Source organism: Micropterus salmoides, unplaced genomic scaffold, assembly GCF_014851395.1.
Source record: "Micropterus salmoides isolate LMB-PRFRI ecotype aquatic unplaced genomic scaffold, ASM1485139v1 Ms_hic_scaffold_2, whole genome shotgun sequence".
Classification (NCBI taxonomy): Eukaryota; Metazoa; Chordata; class Actinopteri; order Centrarchiformes; family Centrarchidae; genus Micropterus; species Micropterus salmoides.
In genome coordinates, this window is record NW_024041150.1 from 55,523,448 (window position 1) to 55,535,249 (window position 11,802).

General features: G+C 38.7%; 2 protein-coding genes and 1 long non-coding RNA gene across 3 annotated transcripts; all 3 read left to right on the plus strand.

Moving 5' to 3' along the window:
• Positions 1–1,093: 1,093 nt before the first annotated feature.
• Positions 1,094–2,831, plus strand: LOC119911516. The gene is made up of 3 exons (XM_038730412.1): positions 1,094–1,183; positions 1,602–1,853; positions 1,939–2,831. Exons 1-3 carry the CDS (start codon positions 1,121–1,123, stop codon positions 2,482–2,484), a joined length of 861 nt encoding a protein of 286 aa, XP_038586340.1. The 5' UTR covers positions 1,094–1,120; the 3' UTR covers positions 2,485–2,831.
• Positions 2,832–2,900: 69 nt separating this feature from the next.
• Positions 2,901–6,370, plus strand: LOC119911517. The gene is made up of 2 exons (XR_005445882.1): positions 2,901–4,793; positions 5,291–6,370. It is a non-coding gene; the product is annotated as an uncharacterized LOC119911517 (long non-coding RNA).
• Positions 6,371–10,013: 3,643 nt separating this feature from the next.
• Positions 10,014–10,967, plus strand: LOC119912054 (histone-lysine N-methyltransferase KMT5C-like). The gene has a single exon (XM_038731027.1). It carries the CDS (start codon positions 10,014–10,016, stop codon positions 10,965–10,967), a length of 954 nt encoding a protein of 317 aa, XP_038586955.1.
• Positions 10,968–11,802: the final 835 nt, after the last annotated feature.

Below are 11,802 nucleotides of genomic sequence, written 5' to 3' on the forward strand. Positions count from 1 at the left end.
TCCATTTAAAGCACCTCTATCTGTTCAAAACAGTGAGCATGTCGGCAAGGGAAAGAAGGATTCTTGTTTCTATGGTGAGTTATTCATTCTTTTCTATTACAATTTGGGGGAGAGAGTAGAGAGATGGTTTTTGTTAGTATGTTTCTTTCCCTTTTCATGTTGTTTTGCAGAAAAGGCTGTTGAAGACTTCTTCAAGTTTCGCCTGGGGCCACGGACTGGACGGAAAGACAGGAGCAATGCAAGGAGGTCCTCAGGCCATGCTCTTCAGTTTTGCCTCTACATGGCTGCTGGTCTACCCTCCAAGATTGTCTCCAGTGACCTAAGATTCCTGAACCAAATGGACAAGTTGGTGGGCAAGTGTTTTCTTGGTCCAGAAATATTATATATATATTTTTTAGATTTAGGCACAAATACTCCCCAAATCTTATCGATGGATTCCAAATTGTGATCTCTGATGTTGTGAAATAGATGTAAATATGAAATGTCAAATGTGATGGTGGACTTGAAAGTAAGAGTGGATTGCAACTGCTTACCTTTTTCCATAGTTGGCCAACATACCTGGTCCAGAAGGGCTACGCACCTGCAACAATGAAAAACATGTTGACCAACGTGACTATGTTTTTCAAGCACATTGAAAAGTCCTTCCTGAGTAAAGGCAAGCTCAAACAGAATGAATTAAAAACAATTCTGCACGAGTTGAAGAGGATCCAGGCTGAGATTCAAAGACTACGGGTTCATTCTCGGCAAAAGCGGTTGTGTCGTAAAACAGGTAAATTTTGTCAAGTTCTTTTTTGTCTTGTTATCTAAAGAAATTTCAGATTGGATCCTCAATGACTGTGGTGTATGTTGCATTGTTTTCACAGATGATCAGCTTCATGCAGTTCAGCAAAGTGCTTTCATGACAGCTGCCAGGGAAAACATTCCTAAATTGTTTGGTATGTAGACTTATTTTTTATTTTTTGTTTTGGTTGCTTACATTCACAACCAACATTTTTTTTCATGATTTTTGTAGAACAACTGGAGAGCAGTGGAAATCAGAAGAATGAGCATTCTAAGCTAATGGGCTACATCATGGGCTACCTGTGCCCTCACCGGACACAGATCGGTTGTCCTCACCAACATGACAAAGGAAAATGTGGTCAACTTTGTCTGTTGGAATCATGGCAAGAGATTCCAAGTTCTGGTTAGTACCTCTATTTTCAGGTGGTAATTTACGCTGGGCTGGACTTTTAACCTGGACTACATGTCATCCCTTCCTAAGTGAAACCATCTTTAGTGCACATTTCAATTGAAAGCTGAGGGGTTAATGCAGTTTCAAAAAATTTTCTAATTTAAAAATAAAAATGGGTGCAAACATTTTAAATAAAACAATAGATAAATTCTGGTGATAAAATAATGTGGAAACACTGCTCATGTTTTTTTTTTATTACTGGTGGGGAATCAAGGATTTGAAGGCTGATATTTGAGACAGAAGGAGCGAGCAGTTTGTTTCCAAGTACCAATGCAAGCTTTTAGATGTCTGAATTGCTGTATTAAAGACAGGTGGTGGGATCTCCCTAGCTAAAACAACCAGTCATTGATGACATGTTTTATTTTGCAAGATTGACGACCAGAAAACCATGCAGTCATTTGGTCAGGCTGCATTCAACCTAAATGAGGAGGAATTTAGGTGGCTGGAAAACCTTGTCAACTCCAAGTGCTGTCCCCAAGGTCAGACCAGTGATTATGTTTTCCACACAACATTTGGAAAAAAGATCGCTAAGGCCGAGAACTTCCTTCATCTGGCTTGGGCAGACTGTGGAATGAAGGGCACATTCATCTTTCCCAAGATCGAGAGCAGTCTTTCTACTCAAGTAAGTACTTAATGCAAGGTAGAATCTGGATATAGGATTGATTTTGAAGTTGTAGCTGTTTATGTTTTATTTCTTTGTTTTTCAGAACAGCCTTCCTCCTGCTCCTCCTCACACGTCCAGGAGGGAATTGGATTTCTTAAGTGAAGAATCTGCAGTCTCAAAAATACATGTCTACACACCTTCAAAGTGTTTTTGTGTTATTGAGAAGTTGCGGCCAGCAGTTGCTGACTATTATCTCATCAAAGCAAATCTTTCCAATGCCCTGCCGAGGCAAGCACCCCTTGCCGACCCAAAGAACATACCTGCGCACCTGGCTGAGCAGAGCACCAGGTTCCAAGCAGCACAGAAAGTTCAGGAGGAACCAAATAGAGCCCCTGAGCCCCTCACTGCCAAGACCACAGATGAGTACCCAACTGAGCAGGTCCCAGGGAAAGTGTCAGCACCCCTGAGCCTCGTGCAGCAGACTCCCAACTGCATGCTAGAAACACAAGAGAAGGATGAACAAAGCCCTTCGAGACAGGACCCAGGGTGTGTTCCAGATCCTATGATCCAGGAGACAACAGAGTTGATACCAGAAACACCTGAAGACCAGATGCCACAAACCCAAGCAGAGGAGGTTCAGAAGCCCTAGCCAGGCAGGACCCTGGCATGTGCTCAAAAACCCATCATGCAGGTGACACAGGAGTTGATACCAAGAACGCCATCAGAGGAGGTGTTTAGGGCATGTTCCTTGTTACAAGAAAGTAAAACACAGTGCCCCAAAGATGTGATTAGCTCTGGTTGGGAATAATCATGTTTAAGAGTTTTAGAGTAATATGTTCATTTATCTTTAAAAGGAGAAAGAATGCTGACGCTTTGATTTATTTAATTTTTTTGTTTATAATTTACAGTTTCTCTTTTTGTTAAATTGCAAGTTGGTCTAGGTAGTCTGTTACACACACACTTGCTCACACGCACAAGCACACAGGTGCACATGCACAGACATGCACACACATTTTTACTTTTAATTATAATGTAAATTTTACTTAAAAAATATATCTCAGCAGAATTATTCAAGTAAATTTTTCCAAGACCAGTCTACATGCTTGTGTTTGCCTCTTATTTGAGCCTTTTCTTTATAGTTGTTCTGCTCATTCTCACTCTCAAGTAAATGTAATGATGAGTTGTCAAGACCCTCTGCTCTTTAAATTGTTATATATTGGAATAGTCATAGATGAGCAACTGAAAGTACTTCAAAGTCTAATATGTAAAGGATTAAGGGAGAGAGCAGGCTGATTCCAAGTACCAACAGACACTTGTAGATGCTGTATAACTCTAGCTACAAGTAATGATGAGTTGTTGATAAACCAAATAATTCAAAATTCTCATTTTATGAATTAGATGAATGACATTGTGGATGTATTTCAATGGCTGTTGTTTCAAAGTCAGATTGACCTAATGAGCTTATTTACAGTACCCATGGAAGCTTGTAGATGTTTGCATCAACAACAGGTGACTGCAACACTCTAGGGTTATACAATTTGTAGTTATTCAAGGATGAAAAATGTTCATATTCTCATCTATTGAGTTATCCATTTTTCCAAAAGTGGAATAACTTCAAAAGTTGACATTTTAAACACAGATGGAGAAAGCAGTCTGATTCCAATTACCAAAGGAAGCCTGTAGATTGCTGTTTCAATAACAGGTGGCAGCATCACTCCAAGTGAAAGTATCGACGAGTTATTGAGGAACCAAATGATTCCAGATTCTCATCTATTAAGTGAGCCATAGATTCAAATCTGGAATCATTTTGAAAGCCTATATTTAGGCTGAGTACCACTGGAAGCTTTTAGAGTGCTTTATCACACACAGGTGAGTACACCACTCTAGGTAAATGTGTTGATGACTTAGTAAGGCACCTAATGATTCCAGATTTAAATCTATTGAATGCACTAAATATGCAAATCTGGAAATAAATTAAAAGCTAGCAATGTAAAGACAGAGGGTGAGAGTGGTCTGAAGAACCTAAAAAGTAAATTCCCACATGGTGTCTGCACAAATCAGGGCAACATTTAAGACCATCTGTTCTTAACTTTCATACTGAGAATATTGATTTGCCTTTGTGGTCACAGCAAAAGGTTTGGACACATTTCAGCCCATATGGAGTTTTCTAGCACCAGCACTGTGAGTTAATTTTTCCCATTCCATAGATTTATGCACAGGATGTGAATTGGGGAATCAGAATAGGAATCAGAATCGGCTTTATTGCAAGGTATGTGTACACATATGAGGAATTTGACTATGGATTTTACAATGCTCACCATGTGTTTACTTATAAAATAATAAAATAAGACAGGCTATAGCGGAGACAACGCAAATATACACACAATAAACAAACACAGTCATGACATTTGCCTGCGTTCAAAGTTCAAATTGAAGGTTGTAGACTGTTGCATCCAGGACAGGTAGATGCATCACTGTAGTGAAATTTGATGATGATTAATAAGGGCACAAAAAATTCAAAATTCTCAATTGCAAAAGATGGATGACATCTTGGGTGCACTTCAAAAAAACGGAATGGAATTGGTTGATTTCACGTACCAATAAAAGCTTAAACACTGCTTGATGACATAGATTCATGGGAAATGGTCCACTAGAAAAGCCTGGAATTAACATTGTAAAATAATTATTTAAAACTCATACAGAATGTGCAGGTGTTGTGTATTTAATATTTTAGTAACCATTAACATGAAACATAAAACCAGTTCACAATTTTCTACTTCCTTTGTCACAGTAAGTAGAAAAAATAAAAAATGAAACTAGTTTCCATGTTTAAATTTAATCAACAATGTTCTTACCTTCCGTGATTCAATCTATAGTATAATGAATGCATGTAGATGAAAACATGGACTTCCTCTGTCAACAGGAAGTAGAAGCTGCAGCAGGAGCACGGACCGCATGGTGAGTAAGTGTCAGCTCTGTAATTTATCGAGTTTCTCATGCTAAAAGCGTTGATACTTGGTCTATTTTGTTGTATTTCAGTGAGAAAAATGCCAGTATCATGTTTTTATGCATTTTTTTAACATTTAAAAGGAAATTTCATTGCTTTTTCTGATAAAATGTGGAATGTAAATTTTATTTCCAAATTTCAGCCTACCTTCCACTTAATTCATGAAATGAAATTTAAAAAAAGCTTGCAGCTTTATTTTGTATTCTTATATTTGTGTTCAACTTCCTAGTTCATCCAGATTCAGTAATTACTGAAAAGTAATGGAGCCCCTCACTTTTTTAAAGTAATTTTGTTGCTTTTTCTGTTGAAAACGATCACTTCAATGACATAGATGAAAATTTGGAATGTAAATTTTATTTCCAAATGTCAATCTACCTTCCACTTGATTCATTAAATGAAATGAAAAAAACTTTATTTTGTATTCTTATGATTGTGTTCTAATTCCTAGTTCAACCAGATTCAGCAATTACTGAATAGAAATGGAGCCCCTCACTGCCAAGACCAAAGATAGTGTGTCAGCGCCCCCAACTGAGCAGGTCCCAGGGAAAGAGTCAGAACCCGTGAACCTCCTGCAGCAGACTCCCAACCGGATGCCACAAATGCAAGATAAGGCTGAACAAACCCCACCGGGACTGGAGCCAGGATATTTTCCAATTCCTACGATCCAGGAGACACCAGAGTTGGTACCAGAAACACCAAAAGACCAGATGCCAAGCAGAGGAGGTGAAGAAGCCCTAGCCAGGCCGGACTTGGCATGTGCTCAAAAACCCATGATGCAGGTGGAACCAGGAGTTTGTGCCACAAACCGCATCAGAAGAGGTGTTTAGGGTTTGTTCATGTCCCTTGTTACAGGACAGTAAAAAACAGTGCCCGAAGGATGTGATTAGCTCTGGTTGGGAATAATCATGTTTAAGAGTTTTGAGTAATATGTTCTTTTATCTTTAAAAGGAGAAAGAATGCTGACGCTTTGATTTGTTTGATTTGATTTTTATGTTTGTAATTTTAGTCTTTTCGTTACATAGTCGTTCACACACACATGCTCATACATACACACACAAGCACACAGGTGCACATGCACAGACATGCACACATAAGTTTTGACTTTTTTTAAATAATGCAATAATAATGTAAATTTAACCTAAAAACATATCTCAGCAGAATTTAATTTGCAGGTGGACCCAGGAGTTTATGCCACGAACCCCATCAGAAGAGGGGTTCAGGGTTTGTTCATGTCCCTTGTTACAGGACAGTAAAAAACAGTGCCCGAAGGATGTGATTAGCTCTGGTTGGGAATAATCATGTTTAAGAGTTTTGAGTAATATGTTTGTTTATCTTTAAAAGGAGAAAAAACGCTGACGCTTTGATTTGTTTGATTTGATTTTTATGTTTGTAATTTTAGTCTTTTTGTTACATAGTCGTGCTCATACATACACACACATAAGTTTTGACTTTTTTTATAATGCAATAATGTAAATTTCTCAGCAGATCTCAGCAGAATTTAATTTAATAAATTTTACAGACCAGTCAACATGCTTGTGTCTGCCTCATATTTGGGCCATTTCTTTATAAAGTTGTTCTGCTTATTATAAGTAAATGTAATGATAAGTTGTCAGTAGATTGTTGTTTCAATAACAGGTGGCTACATCACTCCACGGGAAAGTATTGATGAGTAAATGAGGGACCAAATGATGGATGACATTTTGAGTGCAATTCCAAAGCTGAAATATCAAGAACTAATTGAAAGAACGGGTTGATTTTAAGTACCACTTAAAGCTTGAAGACTGTTGTTTCACATACAGGTGTCTGCATCATTCTAGGTAAAAGTGTCAATGAGTTATTGAGGCACAAAATGATTCCAGATTCTCATCTTTTGCATTATATGGATGCCATTTTGGGTTCACTTCAGAGGCTGATATTTCAACAACTGGTTGAAGGAACGGGTTGATTTCAAGTGTCAATAAAAGGTGGAAAACTCTGGTATCAAGGACAGGTGTTTGCATCACTGTAGGTACAAGCATCAAGGAGTTATTAAGGGACCAAATCATTCCAGATTCTCATCTTTTGAGTGCACCATAGATGCAAATCTGGAATGACTTTGAAGGCCAATTCTGCAAAGACAGAAAGAGAGAGAAACCTCATTCCATGTACCACTGGGAGGTTTAAGAGTGCCTTACCACATACAGGTGGCTGCATCGCTCTAGTCACAATTAATGATGAGTTATTAAGGGAAGAAATCATTCCAGATTCTCATCTATTGATTGCGCATAAATGCAAATCTGGAATGACTTTGAAGGCCAATATTGCAAAGACGGAAAGAGAGAGAAACCTCATTCCATGTACCGGTGGGAGCTATTAGAGTGCTTTACCACATACAGGTGGCTGCATCACTCTAGTCTCAAATAATGATGAGTTATTAAGGGGCCAAATGATTCCAGATTCTCAACTATTTAGTGGACCATAGATTCAAATCTGGAATCAGTTTGAAGGGCTATATTTTAAAGACAGATGGAGATAGAAAAATGATTCTAAGTACCAGCGGGAGCTATTAGAGTACCTTATCACATACAGGTCGCTGCATCACTCCAGGCACAATTAATGATGAGTTTTTTAGGGGCAAAGTGATTCCAGATTTGAATGTATTGCATTATATGGATGAAATTTTCGGTGCTCTTCAAAGGCTAAAATTTCTAAAACTGATCGACGGAACGGGTTGATTCAAAGTACCAGTAGAAGCTTGACAACTGCTGTATCACATACAAGTGTGTCCACAATTCTAGACGCAAGTATCCGTGAGTCATTGAGGGACCAAATGATTCCAGATTCCTATCTATTGCATTACGTGGATGGAATTTTGGGTCCACTTCAAAGGCTGATATTTCAAAAAAGTTATTGAAGGAACGGTTTTATTTCAAGTAGTTATAAAAGTTGGAAGACTCCTGTATAAAGGACAGGTGTCTGCATGACTGTAGGTACATGTAATGATGAGTTAGTAAGGCACCAAATGATTCCAGATTCTCATCCATTTAGTGGGCTAAATATGCAAATCTGGAGTTACATGAAAGGCTAGCACTTTAAAGACAGAGGGAGAGAGTGGTCTGGGTCCAAGTACCTAAATGGCGATGCCCATATGGTGTCTGCAGAAATCAGGGCAACGATTAATGCCATTTGTTCTTACCTGGGTCTGTGTGGCTAACTGTCACTCATTACAAACTTTCATACTAAGAAAATTTATTGTGGCACCGTATTTACCTATGCAGGATGTATGCATGGTCACAACCAAAAGGTATGGTCACGTCTCTGCCCATTTGGAGTTGCCTTGAACCAGTACTGTGGGTTAATTTCTTCCGTTCCATGTATTCATGAACAGGATGTGAAAATGGGATTTGTGACCATTGCCTGTGTTTCAAGTAGCACAAGTGATGATGAGCTAATAAAGAAACCAAAACATTCTATATTCTCAAGTCCAAAGGATCGACTACACTTTGGGTGCACTTCAAAAGCTGATATGTCAATAACTGGTTGAAGGAAGGAGTTCATTTCAAATGCCAATAAAAGATTGAAGCCTGCTGGATCACATTCAGGTTGCTGCATCATTCCAGCTACAAGAATCAATGAGTTATTGAGGGACCAAATGATTTCAGATTCTCCTGTTTTGCATTACATGGATGACATTTTGGGTGCAATTCAGAAGCTGATATATCAAGAACTAATTGAAAGAAGGGGTTGATTTCAAGTACCGCTTAAAGCTTGAAGACTGCTGTTTCACATACAGGTGTCTGCATTACTCTAGGTAAAAGTGTCAATGAGTTATTGAGGCACAAAATGATTCCAGATTCTCATCTTTTGCATTATATGGATGCCATTTTGGGTTCACTTCAAAGGCTGATATTTCAACAACTGGCTGAAGGAACGGGTTGATTTCAAGTGTCAATAGAAGCTTGAAGAAGTGGTATCAATGAGTTATGAAGGGACCAAATTTTTCCAGATTCTCATCTACTGAAAGGGAAATACATTAAAGGTTAACACTTCAAAGGCAGATGGAGAGAGTGGTCTAATTGCATGTACCTTAATTTGGATGCCCACATGGTCTTTACAGAAAGAATGGGCACATTTGAGGCCATATGGCATTGCCTGTCACCATTTCTGTGAGTAAATTTGTGATTCCATATTTTGATACACTGTGTTTGAATAGTGGAATCATGATATTTGCCAAGGTGGGTATGCAGATATTGTTCCAGCAGTCGTTTTTGGTCACCTCTTTGGCCAATGGGATTATTTTGGAGTCATCCAGTGGGGGGCAGCTCCTAGGAATCTGTACAATATGTGTCAAAATCATAACTGAATTATATTTTTTGATAACTTTTCACTTTTAACCGCAGGCTGGCCTCTGAGAGCTTTTAAATGTTAGGTATTTAGGTTTAAGCCTGCTCTAATGAGATGAAATGAGCTTTTGCATAGTATCTCGACAGTTTCAGCACGATAGGCACACCATGTTGATAATGTTCACAATATTAAATTATTAAACAATCTTTAAACCATAACGTAGATAGCCTATTCATTCAAGCAAGTTATATAGCAATCATCATCATTTTTAAATCAACTACGGCTGACATGCCAAGGCACAGTGTTCCCTGGCATGTTGGTACGTAGTATTTTAAAGGAGGAGTTGGGGGTAAGCTGCGGAGTAAGACACATAAGAAAAACGTCCACTTTAAATGTTTAAATTTAATCAATGTTATTTCCTTCCATGTTTCAATCTATTGTATAATGTCTGTAGATGAAAAAATGGACTTCCTTTGTCAACAGGAAGTAGAATTCAGCAGGAGCATTGGGCACATGGTGAGCAAATCTCAGCTCAGCTAATTTATATATTTTTCTCATACAAAAGTGTTGATAATTGGTTTGTGTTGTCTTATTTCAGTGAGTTACATCCCAATGTTATGTTTTATGCATTTTTGAACTTGTAAAAAGTAGTTTTTATTGCATTTTCTGTTAAAAATTTAAATATTATCACATAGATGTAAATGTGGAATGTCAATTTATTTTCCAAATTTCAATTTACCATTGACTTAGTTTATAGATTGAAATCGAAAAGACACAGCAAAAAACTGTGATGTTCTATCTATCTAACAGATTTATGTTGATTCCCAGCATGCTGACTGTGGGGAAAAATGGACAGATGTACCAGAATGAGTGTGAAGGAACTGTGTGAGACCAATGACCTGGCAACTGCTTTGGTGTTGGACCCTCTGCTTGGCTTCAGAACCCATAAAATGAATATCAGTCCTCTACCAGAGATACAACATTGGGGTAATCTCAAAGAAACTTTGGTGCAATTTGAGAATACACATGACTTCAACAAGACTTTTGAGGCGCTGACAAAACTGGCTGGTGACTGTTTTAATTCTCTGGGAAGCCATCATCAAGACCTACTGAGGGAACATGTTTATCGCTACTTCAGTGCCTTCCTGTTGGACAGTGGTGTCAAGATAGAGTCCTGTGCGAGATACTCTTCAGAGACAAATGGAGCAAAGGTAACCTCTACAAGGCACTGGTTTGCAGGACAACGTATTGAGGTCTTGCTGGGCTGCATAGCAGAGTTTAGCCCTGCTGACAGCAATGTTCTGAAGGCAGGAATCAATGACTTCAGCGTGATGTATTCAATGCGCAAACATTCTGCTCAGCTGTGGCTTGGGCCTGCAGCTTTCATAAACCATGACTGTAAACCAAACTGCAAGTTTCTTGCTAGTGAGAAGAATATCGCTTATGTTGAAGTGATTCGACCAATCTCACCTGGGGAGGAGATTACGTGTTACTATGGTTCCAGCTTTTTTGGGGATCAAAATGAAAAGTGTGAATGCTGCACTTGTGAAGGGAATGGAGAGGGTCATTTCAAACACAGAGGGAAGCAGCTCCATTTTGAGGAAACAAAGGACCCTGTGAGCAAAAAGTACCAACTGAGGGAGAGATATCTTCATCTAAAAAGAAAAAGAAGGAACAAGCAGATTTCTGGACCAGCTCTGAAAGGTCAGCCAGAAAGAAAAATGTCCAGGGCCCAGAAAAGGCAGGGAAGAAGAACGGAGATCTCCACAGCTGAAGGTAACAGAAGGGGCAAATATTTTTGAAAGCTATTGATAAAATGATGATGGTAAGGGAGTGTAAACAATGATGAACAGGTTGGGTATGTGCTGTGTTGTTGGGTGGCTACGGCTCAGGAGGTAGAGCGGGTTGGCCATTTATCGGAAGGTCGGCGGTTCAATCCCTGGCTCCCCCCAGGTTGCGTGTCGAAGTGTCCTTGGGCAAGATACTGAACCCCCTGGCGTGTATGAGTGAGTGTGAATGCTAGTTTCCGTTTGAGCACTTAGGCTCAGTGTATGAATGTGTATGACTGGTGAATGCAGATGTAGTGTAAAAGCGCTTTGAGTGGTCGAAAAGACTAGAAAGGTGCTATACAAGTACCGAACATTTACATTTGTTATAAATAAGGTTCAAGAATCATGTCAGGAAAGGAAAGCTGTTCAAATAAAAAAATAGATGGCAAATCATGTCAATAAACAATTGATAAGTAAGCATCAAGAAGGTATTGTTATCCCTTCACACCTCTAAAGTTATTTTGGCAGTGCACATGAAAAAGTTTTTATGGTTTATGTGTGCTCCGTTTTACCCTGTTTGTCTGAGCTGTTCAATTTAGTTCTCCACCAGTTCTGTTATTTAGTCAGTTCTGTATCTATTATTTAGTTTGTGTTTTGGGTTTCAGTTCTGTCTTTTATCTTCTTTTCAGTTTTGCCTTTGTTCGTTGTGTTGTGTTTCACTCCCTGCCTCTGTATTCAAATTCTTTGGTATAACGATTACCATTACAATTCGTTTTGTGCATTTTAGGTTTTGTCCTGGTATGTTGTTACATGCTTTACTTCCTGGTTTATTGTGTATTAGTTTATGTCTAGCTTGTTCCTCTTTCTG

Excerpts from the sequence above, each read along its gene's own strand:
- LOC119911516 (XM_038730412.1), top strand. The coding sequence starts at position 1,121 with ATGACAAAGGAAAATGTGGTCAACTTTGTCTGTTGGAATCATGGCAAG. Across the intron at positions 1,184-1,601 it reads GCAAGAGATTCCAAGTTCTG|ATTGACGACCAGAAAACCAT; the intron begins GTTAGTACCTCT and ends TTATTTTGCAAG. Across the intron at positions 1,854-1,938 it reads AGAGCAGTCTTTCTACTCAA|AACAGCCTTCCTCCTGCTCC; the intron begins GTAAGTACTTAA and ends TTTGTTTTTCAG.
- LOC119912054 (XM_038731027.1), top strand. The coding sequence starts at position 10,014 with ATGGACAGATGTACCAGAATGAGTGTGAAGGAACTGTGTGAGACCAAT.